Source organism: Hyposmocoma kahamanoa, unplaced genomic scaffold (assembly GCF_003589595.1).
Source record: "Hyposmocoma kahamanoa isolate Upper Pololo Valley unplaced genomic scaffold, ASM358959v1 122, whole genome shotgun sequence".
NCBI classification, from domain to species: domain Eukaryota; kingdom Metazoa; phylum Arthropoda; class Insecta; order Lepidoptera; family Cosmopterigidae; genus Hyposmocoma; species Hyposmocoma kahamanoa.
In genome coordinates this window covers 1,447,995-1,468,336 of record NW_020653424.1, presented here as the reverse complement: position 1 = coordinate 1,468,336, position 20,342 = coordinate 1,447,995, and the positions used below count along the sequence as shown (strand labels likewise).

At 35.4% G+C, this 20,342-nt stretch overlaps 1 protein-coding gene across 1 annotated transcript in view; it reads left to right on the top strand.

The window, feature by feature from the left end:
- The first annotated feature begins 2,763 nt into the window (after positions 1 to 2,763).
- The window catches only part of LOC113240200 (neuroligin-4, Y-linked), a 132,026-nt gene continuing 114,447 nt past the window's right edge, over positions 2,764 to 20,342 (top strand). The window contains exons 1-2 of the mRNA XM_026477448.1: positions 2,764 to 3,217; positions 12,053 to 12,208. Of these exons, the coding sequence (XP_026333233.1) occupies positions 2,764 to 3,217; positions 12,053 to 12,208 (610 nt within the window). The remainder of the gene's footprint in view (positions 3,218 to 12,052; positions 12,209 to 20,342) is intronic.

Sequence of the window (20,342 nt, the reverse complement as noted above, 5' to 3'; positions counted from 1 at the left end):
CAGGAAACCATTTGGTCTGGGACGTTTTTACGAGAATTTGTATGTTTATCTGCATCGAATTTATTACACCAATAACTCGGGACTCGATAAGAGGGAGCATTCTCCTTAAAATTTGGACCCTTGCCATATGTGATTCTGGTGAGAAAATGTATACGGGTAATAACTTTTCCATTTGTTACGTCGACGATATGGAAATACTAATTTGTTTGCGATGCGAAAGTTATGACAAAGTGGAATTTCAACATACAGAAGAACCAGAAACTTTTCTGAGATATAATTTGAAAAAATGATGTCGCCTTAAATATCAAATATGCAATATCGCGTAGCCATGATCTAGGTCAACTATGCAATACTACGCAATACATTTTCCAAATTATGTAATGGAAATCTAATCTATTTGACGTAATGAATTGTGTACTTTTTAGTATTCTTCGACGCCCAAAATAAAATACAAAATAAAAGTGTGTTCAATTTATTGTTTTCAAGTTACGACAATCATAGATATTTGAAGATGGTTTGAAACGAATATTAAATTTGTTCCGTGGCAATGAGGATATTAATTTTTTTTCAACAAATGCAATCAGATCAAAAATGCAAACCCTCCAGTACAATCGGAACACAAATTAAAAAAAATTGATTGGACATAAATAAGGTGTAAAAACGGAACTTCCTTTTTAGTAGTAAGTAATAGTTTATTTAAATAACCAGAAATTTCTGATTGGATAAAAGAAGATGCGGTTGAAGATCTGAAAAATAACAGTGATAATAACGCAGCGTTGCCCTCATTAGCAAACGATGGTTGTATGAGTGGTGCATCTGTCGACTTAGACGATAATGGGTAAATTATAGAGCCAGTAATGCAATTTAATGAAAAGACCTGTCAAAATTATTCATTAACAAAATATGTCTAACAAAATCCTTACGAAACTTTAGTTGTCGTATTTTAACTACATTTACGAATTCGACGAAAACTGCCCATTTTGTACACACACATAAAAAATGCGTAGCCCTATCTTCTTGTGCCAACTGAGTGCTTACTTAAGCATGAAAGGTAGTGCAGGGAAAATAATTTATGAAAATATGAGTAAGCGAGTTAGCTAATGAATTTTAATTACTCGAGATCCTGTAGATACGTAACTTTTCGTATAGGTGCGTAGTCTTGCATATAGGTCCTTCTAAAACAAAATATTGCACACGTGATAGCTAACAACGCAATGTTACGCACATTGGCACACTCAATGGAATTTTCAATTCATAGGGCCGACTATGTACATTATATTACTTAAAAAATTATTTGTATTGTGGTCATCCATTTAGATGCGATGTATATTTTCGAAATTGATTGGTGTGGAAGACATTGTACTAGTTTATTTTGTATTTTCGAAGTCAAGAATAAACATATCGAGTTCTTAAGTTTTCGCTATTGCTACATATTCAAAATGAAACTATTTTTTTGCGATATTTAGAATCGCATTTATTATAAATAGCTTGAAACCTTTTGTTTTTTTTTTATATAAAAAAATAAGTGCGCATTTGACCTCCATCTCACCTGATGAAAAGTGACGATGTGGTCGAGAATGTAGCATGCACACATAAATAATGCCTATCCACTCTCGCCTTGAAAAGGTCCAAGTTATAGCATTCGGGGAACTAGTCTGCAGCAAATGTGGAAGCGAAGCGCTTCGCGCGAATTCAGGGTATATCCACAACATAGGGGTGGAACCCCTGCCCACGTCCAGTCTTCCGATGATGGAAAAGGAAAGGCGGAATCAAATTATGCAATCCCATCGTATACTCTCCGTGATATATCCTGTAGAATACAGATAAGCTGGCAACTCTACGGCGGTGTTCGTTTGAGAAAACGATATTAAATGTACGCGATTTGAAATCCAATAAATAGTATAACTTCTAACATCGACTATTGCTTTCAGATTTCGAGAAACGTTCACTCATATTTAAAACCTGACACAAACCGATTACCCATAAATATACTGCTCCGGAATAGTGAATACCCAAACATATTCAATTACCTAATTGAATATACGTGCACAGTTTTGATTGGACATGTTCTAATAACGGACGGGTCCGTGACACGAATATCCTGAGTCGAACTACCTTTCATTTGTTATGGTAATAGGATGCAAATTGTACCTCGTATAACACTAGTCTTACGATTATGGGACGAAAATGGGTTGGTCATATTGAAATAGGGATCTCTTTCAAACGTGAGGGTAATTTTTTGGGACGATAGACGATATCTTTTTCACATTTGTCAATGTAGGGTCAGAGTATTACCAAAAGGTGTTTCTGCATTTCAACAAAAGGATTTTAAACTAAAAATGTTATATGGGAAGAAAAATATACTGTCTTCTTTGTCATGTTACAAATAATAAACCCTCTATTTAGACTAGCTCTCTGCTCAGTGGTACGTAAATATAATAGATTGACTGAAATAATTAAATATAAAGTAATGTTTGTTCTTCGTTTGCATATAGATTTACAAAAGTATGGTTCACGTACAAGCTCACAACTCAGATAATGTATTTATGCTTCAGAAACATTGGACGTAATCAAGATAGCCATAGGATTATTAACGTTAACTACCTCCAATTTCTTCTCCGGAAACGTTACTAATATCCGGCTATTTATTGTTGCAGATAACCCAGTAAATGGTCCGACGGAGAAATCGATCCTCCCAAAATGGTCGACTTATAGCACCGGGCACTTCACAGTATCTTGAACGGTGGCGTTGGAAGCGGAAAAATGTTCATTCTGACATTTACGTACTTTATCACGCTTCCTGTACTGACGTCGAGGATGGTCAGAGGCGATACGACGATGGATGAAAAATCCGCGCCACCGTTCATAAGTAGTCGCGTAGTTAGAACTAAATATGGTGATATAAGAGGTTTTATAGTAACGCCTGAGTCAAGGTATCTTGAACCCGTTGAGGTGTTTCGCGGGGTCCCTTACGCGTCGCCTCCTATGGGTAGTTTACGCTTTATGCCTCCCGTCTCCGGTGCCCAGTGGTCAGGTGTGAAGATAGCTGAAGAATTCAGCCCAGTCTGTCCTCAAGTGCTTCCAGATATAAGGAATGAAACAGCAGTATTGAAACGAATATCCAAAGGACGTTTGGAATACTTGAAGCGAATACTGCCGTTCTTGACAAATCAGTCGGAAGATTGTTTGTATTTGAACATCTACGCGCCTGCTCAAGGTAACTATTCAAACTTTTTATATTACTTTACAATATTAACTTCGTGGCTAATGTAAGAGTTATCTATTCCAAAGCCTTTAACGTTACTTTCTTGTACGATGTTGTAAGTTCCACTGATTTGACCAAGAGTTTAGTAGCGTTTTTAAAAAGATAATTGCATTAAATTCACTGGTTTCCCTATGCAGAATAAATGAAGGTTGCTACAATTTTAAATTCAAATATCAGGCCGGAAATTCAACCAGATTTGAACAAATACGAGACAAGAACATACTTGAAACACGGCTCAAAGCAAAAAGTCGCAGTTTTAACAGAGGGGACCTCAAAAAAGTTGATTTATAATTTTTGTCGGAAAGGGCCTTTGTCCGGCCCGCAGGGTTGGAACTTAGAAAGAAAAATTTGAAGTTGAAAAGTGTCATGTTAAAATGTCAAATTATTTAAAAATTTTCAATTCAATATTAATTATATGAACGTTGTGTATTTTCGTGTCATAAAGCTTTTAACAATTACATAAAACAGTTATGTCCACTTCTGTTTCCGTTACCTACGGGTTTTTTTGCTTGGTGTTAAGTTTTTTGAACTTATCTGTAACTTTGTCTTAGTGCAATATCTAACTATGCATCTAACAGCGTCACTGCTCTATAAATGAATAGTTATAGATATACCTCGTTTGCCTTTTTTTTACCTCTAAATGCAATAACGTTGATAACTTTGTCTAAATAAATCCAGTTATCCTCGTTATTATATAATAACAATTTGCCAACCCTGTCCACCAGGCTAATTCAGAAACAGTTTTTGTCCTTGGTGAGAAAAATCACATTCATTTCACCGTTGGGACCCGGACGAAAGAATATGAATGGGAAGAGGCGAAATTAAAAATAAATGATTGCGTTTTATTAAAAAAAGTTAAGGCAAATTTAGGGCAAGGGAAATCATTAATGATGTAACTGGGCGTTTTTACCTTTTCGTTACCTTTAACATAAACAAAGGGAAATGAGAATGAAAATTTATCCGGACGGAAAAAGGATCAAAGTGTTTTAATTTATAATTTTAATATCTCTAAGTGAATCGTTTTCAGTGTTGGAAATTGCTTACGCTAATTTTAAAATCATATGCGGTTCATATTATGAAATGAGTTTCATTCTGAATTTAAAAGATTATATTTTAAGCTGAATTTATATTTGATACCTGTTAGCTTGTATTAAGTTCTCCTCCATCAAGATCAGTCAACGTCACGAACAACAATTTGGACTATTAATGTTGTATAAGAAACAAGAATTTAATTGTAAGTAGATACTTACTAAGTACTATTTCAAAAATATGTCCCCAAATTTGCGACCATTTAAAACTCACTCAGACAACCGATACCACACTCAAATAAGCTATTCCCAGAATCGGCGATGCAAATGGCAAAGCTTTTATTTGAAGGGTACTTATGTAAACGAAAAATTCGGGAGAGGCGTCGCGTCATTTGCGGTTATTAAAAGCCAGAGGGCTATTCTGGAGACAGACTCCCGAAATCCTTCCTGAGGATTATAGTATAGTACAAGTGATAGAAAGATGATTTATTTAGTACCAAAATAGAAAGAGATTGATAAATATAGAGATATATATATATATAGCTAGCTATACGTACTATTTAAACACTTTTGTGAATTCTACCCGGAGGTTGTTCCAATAAAAGTTGTAGACTTGACCATAGACACTTGCAGTGAATGTTTTAATGAAATATTTAATTATTTTTTTTCGAAAACCACGAATACAATTTTTGGTATAATACAAAATGAAGAAATAAACTCGCCTAATTTTATTCAAGCTTGAAGTACTCCCACACTAACACACGTATCTTTTCATAATAGTCAAGTAGTGTACTCTTTTAAAAGGGGAAAATGGCCAAATTCAAAAATATATTACATACCGATGAGCTGAGAATTCAAATAGCTGTATTGTTTGTCAAACTCTTTTATGCAGATCATGGAACTTTATAGCAGTTTCGCTAATGTCTCAAACCAAACACCAAAAAAAGCACACGAGATAGAGTATTACGTCTCTACACACGTTCGTGACAAAAGCTGAAGCAAAAAAACAAGTCCGCCAACGTCACCAAGCTTACACATCCACGTTTTTCGTCGTCGCTTTTAATATGACGTTTTTAGGGGGTTTTCTTTGTTTGGCAAGAATTTCGTCATACCGAAATATACAGACGTGGTTTATGCATAGTCGTTCAGAATAAAAGAAAAGTATTTAGTTCCAGTGCTCAGTTATTGTCTTTATCACATTTTGTTTGCCTTTGTAAAAAGTGAGGAACGCAGTCACAAAACATGTAGGTAATGCAAAACATCGATTAGAATAAATAGTTTTGAAGTTCCACAAGCAAATAATAATATAGCAAGCAGCTAGATTTATATAAATTGTCAAATTTTGATAGAAATGTTACTCCTAAATCGGCCAACAGGGCACAAATTTACGATGTCATACAGTGATATTCCGAACACTACTACTGTATAAAAGTAAACGTACTGTGACTGTACTATGTACTGCTGCATAAAAATAAAATTTAAAGTCCATTGTCAGGGACTTCACTCATTTTAGAAGGGTCCAAATATCGACATGCAAGCTTTCTACACAGTGTATGTATTTGTGTACCTTACAGGTATCAACATATTTACATAAATTTTGCCCTAGAACTAGTATTTCACCGTTCCAAAGCCAGAATTTGGTATTCCAATATTTGGCACTGAAATGTTGATACCCACTGCCCCAGTTTCAGTATATGCCTACATCAGATATATGTGTGCAATTTCGATTGTAGCGCATAAATTTTGCTTCATGCTGATTTAAACAAGACTGCGGAATGAGAATACGGTGTTATTTCAGTTAAATGTTTAACTGTGACGCTATTTGGATTATTAACCTTTTTGTAGATCGAAAAATTTGGGTCAAAACCGTATGTCTGTTTGTTGTACGTAAGAATTTGGGAGTTCCAGGGAAGTACGTATTTACATCTTGACTTTAAGAACTAAACCAAGTTATACGAGAACCATATTATGTAGTTCCTTCCATTGTGTATAAAACCACTTCGTTCATTTTGCAGATACAAAAGAAGTTAATTAAATTATAAAAAGTAGATTCTTTGGAAGTTGTAAAAATATTATAAAGTTTACTCGAAAACTTCATCATTTTCATTTATGACCTTAATTTTTCATCTGCCGACTTTAATTCAAAATCTATTTCAAAGTTACTTTGTTATTGAAAGCCTTATTTTATGTCCTTTTAGATGATCATCGAATTTTCTTGCACAATTTTTTTATTCCTTTTTGATCGTATCGTTTTCTTGGATCAATTTTTTTAACTTTTCAGTTTCTTTACCTTTAACTTGCCTGACAATATTAATCAAATCCATATAATATTAAATATTGAAAATACCATGATAAGGAGAACTTATATAAAAAAAATACTTTCGGTGCTTTTTTGGTGATGTTTAATAACATAGCAGCATTGAGTAACAAATGAAAATTAAACCACGCGGACACATTTATTGACCGTGGCGGACAAACAAATTTTCATCACATCCATAAACATAAAGGGATTTCATATTTTAGAGGCTATAAGATAATCCGACCACAACAGAGCAGTTGACAGGCGCCGATAGCAAAGCCTTTAGATTTATAGATCCATACTTGATTTACGCTCGGAACGCGATCCATCACGTTTAACAGATAGTGTCGCGGAGAGAGGTTCTGTAGATTATTTTTAAGACGAAAGAAAAGAAGAAGGTCATTTTGCCAATATCTATATAAGTAAGAACACACTAAATACGAACAATGAATTTGCACCAAAGTTAAATGTAAATAATACTGAAAAAGTTACGTTGGTATGTTTTTTTTGCATCGCCAAAAATTTACAGCTAAAAATACTAGTTACTTTTGTTTATAAGCAGTCTGAACTCATTGAACTTGTATAATATTCATCAATAAATAATAATTACCACCCGAATGTGATTAATATGGTAGTAAAAATGTTATAAATAAAAAGAGTAAAATCTATAATAAAATCTATAAATAAAATTTCATAAAATTAAAAGAAACCTTTCAAAAGTTTCGAAATACGATATTTAATAAAAGGGCAAGAGTTTCTAAATTCAATAAAACGTGACTAAAATAAAATTTCAATTAATATTAAATTAGTTATGGTGTAAGGAGTATAGTTAAGGCTAGATACAGAGTGGTCGATGTTGAAGCCTAAAGGATCCCTTTTTGGTATGACGGGTCATCTTATATGATATTACTATTTCGACGATTAAAAAACCTGATTGAAGCTTGAATGAGGATTATCTATATTTATAATGGAGTATAGTCCGGAACAGTACAAGTCATTTTGACTAAATCAAAAGAAAAGTAAGAGTTTAACTTGATCAACATTAGAGTAGTCAATAAGATTAATTATAATTAGAAATTGCAACACTCTAACATGTTTTATGTTTGTACGAGACTCATTTCTCTGTGCTATTATGATGATGCAATTAAATAAATAAATGAGTGTAAGAAGAAGGAAGAAAAGATGCAACGCTATTTTAACTAGCAATTGCACAGATAATAATTACAAATATCAAAAAGAAATAAAAACTTTAACAAAAGCTGATAATCAGACGTTAACATAGAACGTTTTGAAATAAGTAGTTTTTTAATGATACATGATAAAAAATGATATAAATGTAGGTAATGATATAATGTGATGTAATATGATAAAAAACCATTACATATTTTAGTCAACTGCATATTTAGTGAACTCCCGTAAGAATACAAGCGTGGACCAACGTAAACGAAGACGACCGAGAATAAGTTACTTTGCCCAAATCAAAGGAAAAGTCAGATAAACGTCATATAAAAAGATGAAAGAAAAAATACTGGGGATACACTTAAGTGTAATAGAGAAATAGTTAAACCAAACTTTACATTAAAAATATCGGTGATCGCAATAACAAAACTTCTAATAACAAAGGCAGTAAATTAATATTCATCCCATAATTTATTGAATTTACTGTATAATTATTACAAGGCATTGGAAGTTGATCCCATGGGTTATTCAACTGATAATATATGGACGGTGCAAATGAATATTGGTTAGTGATGGACTTTGACAAAAATGTGCCTTATTGCAATTTATCGTAAACTGATTATCACATTCCACAAATGTTACGTACCTAGTCGAATAACTCAGTAGAAGAGAATCATCTATTGAAAATCAATATAGCCAAGAACATAACCTAAAATAATAAAAAGCAGAAATGTTGCTGATTTTGGAAACATTATTAATAAAGAAGTTGATTATAATCGTACTAAGTAAAAATAATGAGACCGCAACTTTAAATAGATATACAAATAAAAAATATTTAAAATTGAAATGAACTACCACGCGACACCTGCGGTAACCGCGGTACCGGGTTCCAACCAGACTCTCACGGAATGCTTACCAAAATACAATTTCGTTTCGGTTTCGGGCACACGCCACGAATGCAATATGCAAATCAAACTATTTTGCAGAATTAGGTAAGGAAGTGTGTCATATTGCAAGAAATATTTTATCTGGGTTCATAAAGTTTCAACAGTGAAAAATAAGTTCGACGATTTTGTCGACAAAAGAATTTATTGCAACACTTTTACATTTCCATGTTCCATTAAAAATATTGAAATAAATATGTCGTACCAAATGTTAATTCTGCGTTCCAATTACAAAGATTTAAAATCAGAATGAAATTTAGATGAAGTAATGCTAATAATGTAAGAAGTTCGTGTATAAGACAAGGAATACCTCGAAACCGAATCCAAATTGCAAACACGCTCGCGACAGCCTACTAAAAAGTAAAGGAATAGCGCGTTAGCTAGAAGAAGACATCCTTTCTTAAGGAGGAAGGCAAAAACATTCCAAGGCGATATGAATTTCCCAGGCACCCATGAATTTCTCCCAACGATCCTGACCCACTTCTTGCTAGTGATGCGAAATGGATTGCGGACACGTATACGAATGCAAATTCCGTTACGTTAGAAATAAATAAAAAACAATTGAAAATATTTCCGATTGTGGATTCAACCACAAGTTATGTCATATTGGAGTATTTAGAAACAAATTCCATTAGAAAAACCATTATTTAATTTATGAGTTTAATTGTATTAAATCTTTGTACTCGTAATGTTATGATACATGTTGGTCGAATTATATGATTTATTATTATTATTCATTTTTCATCAAAATTGATCAGGGCTGCCTTAAATTTAAATAATTCAGTTTACATTTATAAACTTAATTATATTATATGTTTCGATTACAGGTACCCAACATTTTAAAAAGACTAGTTTAAAACCTAATAAAAGTTAAATTTAAATAAATGAATAATAGATTAACATTTTTTATTATCATCACTCACAATTTGTAGTCAAGTATATACACAAAGATCAAAAAAAATTTTTTTTCGGATAGAAATCCCAACGCTTTTGTCAAACCTATTAAAACCTACTTTAAAGCAGCGGCGACGACGTATATCCGTCTCTCTCGTAACCCTCATTACCGGCAGATTTGCAAAGAGATAGCCCAGAGTGTTCCGGGCCTGTTTATGAAAGGCCCTTCTCGAGTGCCTCTAACTTAGGGTGGCCAGATAGCCTAATTCATTTAAGATGCTGGTACGTTGTGGAACATCGAAGTTGCTCTAAATGCGACATAATGGTTGCTTACGATTATCCCTGTGTACTTTCACTGTCTTGACTTTACTTTGGGTGGAAATAAATGTTAATAATAATATGCTCTATCATCACAGTTAACGACATCTGGCGGAATTTGTAGTATTGAAATATCATCGCCCCATTATTCGTCCAACTGCGGTGCACAGGTCATTTGAAATCTCAATTTTTGTCAGTTCCCACATACAGACACTGCATTTAGAACTGTCTCTATTAAACTTACAAACAAGAGACATATTTTAAAGTTTATCATTTTAATTCAATATAGATAATCAAATCCGTCTGTTTCTTTAAAGATGTATATGAATGAAAATTAATTTCGATACTAGTAGGCCAATTGTAAAAATTAAAATGAAGAAGGCAGTTAGAACTTCGTAACACTCACAATTCAGATATTTTTAGCAAAATTGTAATTTTTTTTTTCACAATCTATCGATAAAACCGTCGTCGATAACTACATGACTATTCAAAATTTCACGAACACTGGCAACTCTGCAAATGTCATTTTACATACCGGCAAATAAATCTTAGTATCGTGGTCCACGCCTCGTATGTTAGATGGCGCTATTTTATACTGATAATAGAGATAAGTCTAAAGACGGTTTTATTTTTCCCATAAAATGGCGCCTTGTAATTTCTTTTTTCCTTTCAAATATTTGACTAGTCTGCCAAAAAGCACACAAATTATTTAATACAATTAATCGGTTTTTGTTCCACAATTAGAGAAAGTAGTCACATTTTTCTGTCAATGTCAAGTGATGATTTCAAAATTTCAAATACCTCTGTATTTTCCTTATATTTTTATACGACAAAACGCCTTTTGTGTCCATTATATTGTTTGAAGCTTTGAATTTACTTCTTGGAAATTAAAACCATCTGTACTGACGTTAATGATCGACCCAAAGGGAGCAGTATCAAGAAATGTATCGGTTTCCTTTTAACTTTCCTTTTGATGTCTGCCAAGATATTCCGTATTCTTTTTTTTTCAGTATTTCATTATTATATTTTATTTTTAATCGGCTCTTTGGTACTTTTTATGTCTTGAATTTTGTTATCCTTTATTTTATTTTTGTTTTTTCCTGTATTCATAATTAGTATTTGGTATTGTATGACATTTAATCACTTAAAAAGCAATATAGGTGTTGTGTGAGCTTATTTTTCCATTTGTTTCAAATCCAATAAGTAAACATTATCTAACCTCGTGCTATTATTGCAACGTTGTTTCGCCTCAATTACCATATTCACATGACCGTTCAAATTCTGCAGCAAATTTATTAACAGCCCTTGTGCCCTCATTTTAGCGTTCATTATTGGTTCCCAGGCGATCGTAAAAATAATATATCGACAGTACTCTTTTACCAAATCGATAGACCTCCAGCTAACATATTACTTTTCTAATAAAGCCTAATATCAGTTTTAGTATAGTTACAATACCCGTTTCAGTTACTTTGTTTCTTATTTCGATGACTTTTCTGTTTTCCAGGAATACAGTTTTATAGGAATTATTTTGTCTTGAAGATATTCTATCACAAAAAATGAACATGTCTGTACGTTGCTCTATATTTAATTTGTTGCACTAATTGACGATGTTACCTCCAGTATATTTCAATATCTTAATGCTTTCATTCAATAACCTAATATCTTTGCAACAACAGTTGAAGTGTTTATATTTAAGACTCGTCTGAAAGGCTGGAGGCATAACGTACTAAGCTCACGAAAGTTACGAAATTTAACATTATTAGTCTTTATTTGATATAAGATATCTTCCGCGGTATTTCCTGGTAACAATACGGTCATACAGCCGCGGTCAGAGTCATACTCAAGAACCGGCCTGGAAGCAACACGCCACAGACAACTGACTGCTTCAAGTCGTTAGCAAAGTTGGCTGGAACTATCCCGTTGCGGACAAAACGATCGGGATTATTTCAATGTGGAGGCCCCATCCCACATTTCGATAATTTAGTGGGCCATATCTGGATACTTCTAACTTTTCTCAGTTTATGCTTTCGCGAAACCCTCATCATTGGTGTGGCATATTGTAATTAATTCTATAGTAATATTAGGATGTTAAATGTAACCTACCAATACTTGTTACCTTTTACAGCAGGAGTTCGAGATGCAGTGGCGAGATACCCGGTCTTAGTCTTCGTGCACGGAGAGAGTTACGAATGGAGTTCAGGGAACCCATACGATGGGGCAGTACTCGCCTCTCACGCTGGCCTTGTCGTTGTCACCATCAATTACCGACTAGGAATTTTGGGTAAGTAATTGATTCCTTATAACATCTTTTACAATTTTGAAAGATAAGCTCAGCTAAGTTGACTCACTGGACACAAATTTCTCCCAAGTCACACCAGAGTCAACATACAATACAAAATGCGTTCATAAATATGTTATTGTATATTACTCGGGCTCCGAGTTTTCGAAACTCTACCCACAAATCTGAAAAGTGTTACAAACGATGAAACGTTAACTAGCCGACTGAGATTTTTCTTTGTTATATGAATTTTGCAATAGAAAGGAATTATATATAAGAGATGGTAACTTTAATTTTTGTTAGATATCGTTGTTTTTATCGAGTTCTTAGGTTTTTGCTATTGTTACTCATAGGTAATGAAACTATTTTTCCGGATGTAAATCGCGTATATTTGTTTTTTCAAACACGCCAACGTTACCGGCCTTTTACAGGTCCTATGGTCACAGTTGACTCAGTCAAGGGTCCGAAACGTTGGTTTGTTCGAAAAACACAAATACACGCGATTTTAATCCGGCAAAAATGGTTTTATTACCGTTGTTTTGAAACAGTACTTTGAATTCGTTGTGTTTCATATTCTGGTTTATATTAGTAGCGATCATATTATTGTCCCTTAACAAATTGTTATGTAAACCCGCTAGGATTACTTACTATTACTATTCTGCACAATATCCAACTTTTTAACTGCTTACAGCAAAACTATCGAGTTTTCGCAATTGTTACACATAGGAAATGAATAGTTTTGTTTGAAAAAACAAATATACGCGATGAAATCCGGAAAAAAATAACAAATATCGTTCATGAGCTCATTGAATTTATTGGACTCAACGAATAGGCTTACAGATGGCGACTCCATTGTATTTTTGGAGTTGTTTTTAATTTTAATTAAAGTGTTTACATTGTCATATTGGTGTTTCTATGACTAATAACATTCAAATGATTATCGCGAATCGCGATGAAGGTAGTCGTCGACAGTGCAAGAGGGTAGACAGATATGTCTGCTCTTAAAGCTGTCATCTGCCGCCGTCCAGACAACCCGTGACCATGGAGCGTGCAACCGTTCCGAAATATCGGGAAAATAAAAAGAAGTCATACCGTGGTAAGAAACGATACTAGTGATAATCATTTAGTGAATAACCACGAAAGTCTTAAAGCAGTAATGTCATTATTACAAGCACATGGAACTTGTCAACTTATGTCTCAGGGTGACGGGCGCAGTGGCAGTGCCCCTCAGATCTTTGCGATTTAAAGCATTGAGAGGCATCAGGCACACGACTTGTTCGTCACATGACTTGGTATTATAAAAAAAAAAACAATCGCGCGTTTGTATCGATGCAGTCGCGCGTTTGTATCACGTGTAACTAAATACTCTAAATCGTGACATTACAAATTTCCAACCACAATATAATACCATATAACAATATGGAATAATATTCCAGGTAGTGAACTCATATATCTTCGGCAACAGGCCAAGTAACAGCTTAACGTGTAAATTACAACACAATATTCAAAGATCAAAGCTTCGTGACACGAAGCAACAATTACGGCTATGATATTGCATGCTTTGATTAAAGCAATTTAATTTATGGAATGAATTGAATTGATGTATTTCGACGGTTCAAATCATTATGCGTTTATTATTTTACTCGTAGGTTGATGACCTGTGGTGTAATGCTATATAAAGTGCGTTAGGGGGTTCTGTAACTAAGTAAAGCCTTGACTATTAACTAATACGAATGATTTATTTGATATAAACAAAAAGCAAATTGTGAGTATTCAATACAAATGTACTACACAAGCATTGACTTACAATTATATGGACGTCGGATCCGCGCTAAAAAGTGTCCGAACTTATAGGGCGTTAAAATCATATACAGAGCGTCATTCACGCTTTAGTCTTCGTTTGTTCGACTGACAGCGAAGCAAGCAAAATTAGACAGTACTGCGATGACATTACAATTTAAATTCAACTTTTTAGCTTTTTCATATTCCTTTACATGTCACTACGTTAAAATAGGTTGACTTGGGACATTTTTTTCGTAGTTTTTGTATTAGACCCGTCGTCCATTTATTTCTAAGTCAATGTACACAAGCATTAAAATTTCACATCAAAGATTCGCACAACATGCAACTGTCAAATACAAAAGTAACCTGAAGGGTTATACACACATTGAACTGTGTCTCTATAATTTTTTTTAACCTTCCAGTGATCGCACCCTTGCACAGAACATAAGCAGTCGCGTGCGGTCTGTGAGACCGCAACTTTACGAGTTCAGTTTGAGAAGACAAATGAATAGTTTCATGACGTTGTGTAGCACATGATAAAAAAAGTCTTTTATTAAATTTTAGTCATATGACACAAACAACGTTAAAAATCAACAAAATAACAAAACAAGATGAATTTTTTTATCTTAATCGTTCATAAGCACACTATAATAGACTATTATCGAGATCAATCAATATTGTCATCAATTGTACAATATTGTAGGAACTCTAAAATCACAATTACTTTTGAATGTTTTTTTCATGATGTTCTACGCACTATCTCAATTCTTATAAAATAAAAAAGGAAAACTTCTAACTTTTTTTAGGAGCAGGTACTACGATAACCTACTCATTATCAGTAGCAATGGCTTGACGTCATCAAAATCTTCATCTTCTATTTCCGCCTCCTCTGCAAGCCCTTCTGATTCTTCGTAACTCATGTTGTGTCTAAAACAAATAGTGAAATGATAAATAATTTGATATATATAACATAAAATAATGTAATTTTGTAAGTAATATAGTACAAATAACATGAAATACTCACCCAGATTTCAATTTCATTCCATGAATTTTTCTGGAACATGTGAGACCGCAAACACAAATAAAGACACATGTGCGCTTGCGACGAATGTCACGGGGCTACTAAGGGCAAGTACCTCGCCCCTCGAGGATATCACGGTCGCGCAACCGTTTATTGTTTATAGTTTTTGTAAAACGACTAAAATAAGATCGTTGCGGTCTCTGAGACCGCGCGCGACCGCTGGAAGGTGTTTGTCCCACAAGCGTTCCATTATTATCATTCTGATTGCAATAACACTTTCATGAAGGTTTTGTGCGCACGCCCACAAAAATTACTGAAGTAATAGAACCATATTTAATCTCCGACGCAAAGCTCGTAGAACTTCGCGGCCATTTTTAAGGACAGCTCCAATCTGATCGAGATATATATGCCGAGATTTACCTCTCCCCGCACCTCTATCCATATTCGCTCCATGGATTCTGACCGAATCTACCAACATTCATTCTTTCTTCATGACCAAACCATCGCAGCATCTCTATCCTGGTCATTACATCATCGTTCATATCACAACTTCCTCTTACTACACTGGTCGGTATTCTGTCTTTAAGACTAATGCCATAATAAAATTAAAAGCAATAATTACCATGTTGATTCTCCCTTTCTTCATTTTATATATCTGACGGTCTCAGTGATAGGACCAATTCCCAAAATGAATACTTCTAAATAGATTCTATTGTGGGTGTTCTTATATATGGAATCCTCACTTGAAACCAAGTAGATGGTGTTATTATCTGGCGCATGATTATTATTATTATCATACTCTTTCGCATCAATATTATTATGTACAAACATTTGACACCTTTTATCAAATACTTCCGAATTTACGATTCTAAGAAAGTACCCCTTAACATCGATCGCTTGCCAGTCTTAGTACAAAACATTTCCTTTGCCTGTAATAACACAGGTTTTCATGCCCTTTCAATGCAAAACAAACGTAATGAACCCAAGTGGATTCTGTACAAAGGCCCCAAACACCTTTTTTTATTTTATAGACTAGAAAATTACACTTGAAATAATCACGTTGATTAAACTCTACTGCTCATTTATAAGACACATTTCTTTGAAAACAATGAGTGAGTACATACGGAGCCGAGACGAGAGAACCAAAGTCGTCGACATAGCTGGCAGAATAAGCAAGCTGAAGGGGCAGTGGTGTAGCCATATCTGTTGAAAAACCGATAACCTATTGTGGAAGCGAGTTCTTGAGTGGAGATCACGACTCTGCAAACGTAGTGGAGGACGCTCTCTGGACCAGATGGAATGACCATTTGCGCAAGGCTGCTGGCAACAGATTGCTGCGACAAGACGAGGAAAGAAGAAATGGCGCGCATTGAGAGAGGCCTATATACAGCAGTGAACTGCGATGGGTTAATGATGATGATTACGCTCAGAAGACAGCTACCCACGGCTAATTTGTATGGGCATGCTGGCGCCACGGGTCCATACATGCGAGCCCACGCTGACACAGGCGGAACTCTTCCCACGGGCGGCGCATAGGCGCTGAATTCGCGTGACGCGGCCCGTGTACCCAAGGACCGCGGGAAGCCTAGTCGTAGCCCAAATTTTCCTTATACTATTTGAATTTATAGCACAGTGTTTCAATGCCTAATTATATATAGTTACGTATATTACTTTATCTATACACATATTATAAGTTCTCTTTGACGTGTTCAGGAACTAAACAGGAAAAAAATGTTACGACCGGCATTGCGGCATTGATTATTTGTAAAATGGTGCAAAAAAATTATGTCTCAAAAAAATATAAATTAAAAAAAAGTGAAAATTGTTTGCTATTGTCATTTCATTTCGAATAAAACTTCATCTCGACCGATATTAGAATTGAGGTCGAATCAAATTGTTTTGTTTTTCAGAGATGTTCGAAATTTGAATGTAATAATAAAATCGAATTTGATGTTATTACAATTACAATACAATTAATACAATTACAATTAGCCTGATGTATTCCACTGCTGGGCAAAGGCCTCCTCTTGATCCCTCTACGCATCCCGATCTTGAGCTAACTGGACCCAAGCCTTGTCGTAGGCGTCCAGTTCATCACGCCATCGCTTTCTCGGTCTGCCACTACTTTGGCCCATAGGTCTTGAGGTTATTATGAAGCAATAATAACATTTTCACAGATAAGAAATTTGTTCTAACAAAACAGTTTGTCTTTATGTTGGTTGTAATTTGCGGTTTTTGAACACATCATAGAGGGTTTATGATTATGGTGTAGATATTTTTTTTATTCTTTTAACTTCTCATGGATGTCTATCGTGACCATGCGACTTGTGCAACGCCCATAAAGTTTATTTGAAAAAATACGAATACACGCGATTTTGATCTGAAAAAATAGTTTCATTTGTAACTTTTCACTGCCACATTGGCAGTCGACAAAAACTAAGAATTTTTTTATTTAATTTTGTACCAATATAATATTCTAATATTCCTTTATTAAATTACAATATGTACAACGACTCAAACATAACAAGTAGATATCCAATGCAATGTCAAACAATAACTTGTAGCAAATACTTAATAGGAAATAATAATTTACCGCCAATGTACTCAACTTTCAACAAATAATACGCATATTTAAACGCAATTTGTTCCGAGAAGTCGGGCTTTGTGGAAGGGAATGTCCGTAATATTATTTCTTTAGCTAATTTAATTCCCTCAGTTTCGATCACTTGGATATTGTCTATTATATTGTTTGTAACCAACGTTTAGCACCATTGTTATTAGGTTAATCCCAGAGACGTAGGTCATGTAGTTCAAACCTGAGGTTATTCTACACGGCACATCAATGTAATCGCTATCTTGCATGCCATAAGGCAATATCAGATGTGATCAATGAGTACTGCACCTATTATTACTGCTGTATTGCACTGGGCTATTTATTGGCATTGTTTATGCGCTTATATTTCATCGTATCCTTTGATATTTACAGTTTACTGAACTTTTCCTCCTGCCCGTCTATAGGTAATCCAAAAGGGGATGAGTTTTTTATTCTCCTCAAAGGTGATATTTTTTTATGATATCAAGTGGCGAGACGGACAAATTTTGGGCCTGGTGGTAAGCGATATATCTGTCCATAACACTTGCAGTGCCATTCAGAGCTTTAAAGCACAAACAGCTGAGGGGCCCTGCCATTGCCTGTAACTTCATAAGCATCCTTACGGTACGGCGGGCGTCCGGGTTAAGTATTCCGCCAGTTATACGTCTTCAAGGGCGTCTCTGGCGGACCCGGACTTGGGTATGGATATGGACTTGCCGGGGTTTGTGGTTAGCTGCAGGGACGATCACGTTCGTCTGCCCCGGTAAGGTGTGACCGGGGCGTTCGTCCTGCGCGCAGCTAGCGCGTCTTAGTGTCGTATTCCAGAACTGTACTCAATGCTCAAGTCAGGATTTGAGCAGACTTGAGTATGATTTCAAGCACTGGAAATACTACCCTAATGGCAAGGACTTGAGTATGATTTTCAGTGCTCACTGTAATACTCAAGTCCTGACTTGAGTATTGAGTAGAGTTCTGGAATACGACCCTTAGTAACGATCTAGTTCAGGGCCTGAGGCGACGAGACGTGCGGGACACGTGAGTTGCCTTTTAAATCGGTGGCTATGTCTAAACATTGTCGCAGGACACTGCCACTTGGCATCTCCAGCACTAGCCCGAAGAGCTAGTAGAGGATGAGCTAGACATTTTCCGGTCCCTCCGGCCGCGTAGGAATCTGGGAACCGGAGAGACGCCGTTCATTCGGCGTCGGGAAGTGAGCGTGCCTTACAGCTCCGCCACCAATGAGGAGATTTGGTAGTGGACTCAGAGTCGACAGCTTAACGGTGGCAACCGCTAGTTGTGCAATGCGCAACGGGAATTGACCGTACCTACAGCTCCGGTTCCTATCTGGAAAATAGGGAGGATACTGTACCTGCACCTGGAGCGGCTCACCCGAGGCACAAGCCTCTCGAAGAACCGGATGAAGTCAAGTGACTGAGGTCTGTGACAACTCTGTACACTGGCTGATCTGGGGTCAGAACATGAACTTATAAGATTCCTGTTCGTGCACAGGTTATAGTTCCCTTCTCGTATACCCTCAGGGTAGGTGGGGAGGGTCGTTATAATCAAAACTAATGTATAAAGGTATCAGGCTGTACCTGCTAAATGCCAGAAAACCTTTAATTAAGCGCAGGTCATATCGCGATCGAAGCTAAGGTAACTTAGCGTAGTTCACATAGCCGGGACATCTATTCATACTTCGGTTCACAACTCGAACGAAGCTAACCGACCTAACTATTCGTAAACTAACCCATCGATCCCGCTAAGCTATGTAAAAAAAAATCGCCCTTCTGCCGCCCTTCACCCCCCGCACGTATCCATAGTGTAGCACGTTTCTACTTACTACGTATTTTCTTAGCCTAGCTTTCGATGCAACTACGTGAGATAAGCTGTGGTCTGCGCTTAATATACGTTTTATAACATATTTGTGGGAAGGAACGTTAAGGACGAGTGAAGGGGATGACGAATGATGTGAGCGCGACGTATGAAAGAGACAACATATAACTCATTTTGCCGTGCCGTGATTAGAGGTTAGATTTAAAATAATTGGTGGCGCTTGCGTCTGTGCTGTGTCAAAATAAATTTAAAAGTATTTGAACGATTATTTTTTATTGCGCATAACCGCTTCCCACATATTTTAAATACATTGTTGTTGATATTTATTATCGGGACTTAATTCTGTATAAATATGTATTATTGAATAAAATATATTTATATACCTTTAAATCCCGGTATAAAATTCAAATAATGTGTGAAAATGTGAAAACTTAAATAAATTTGTTGAATATTGGTTACTTAAATTTCCTTTTTTAATAGTCTTTATTTTTAAACAAAAGTGCATATTTAAAATAAAACAATTGAATAATGATTCGGGTTCACGGCTAACATTTTTATTTAATTTGAAGTTTAAATTTTAAGACTTTCGCGGTTATTCACTAAATAATTATCTCTAATTACAGGTTTCTTACCACGATATTATTGATTTTTATTTTCTCTATATTTTGGAACGGTTACACGCTCCACGGTTACGGGTTGACTTCAAGCATCGAGTATACAAAAATAGAGACGAAATAAGGGCCACCCATCCCTGACAACCCATCAAGCAAATGTACCATAAATTACTTTTAAATATCAACTCTCGTATGCGCCGAAATCACAAATTAGAAAGCTGAAAGAGTACAGCGCCAACAACTGACCTGTGGGTAAGACTCCATATATTCCAAAAATATTCTGTATTTATTGTA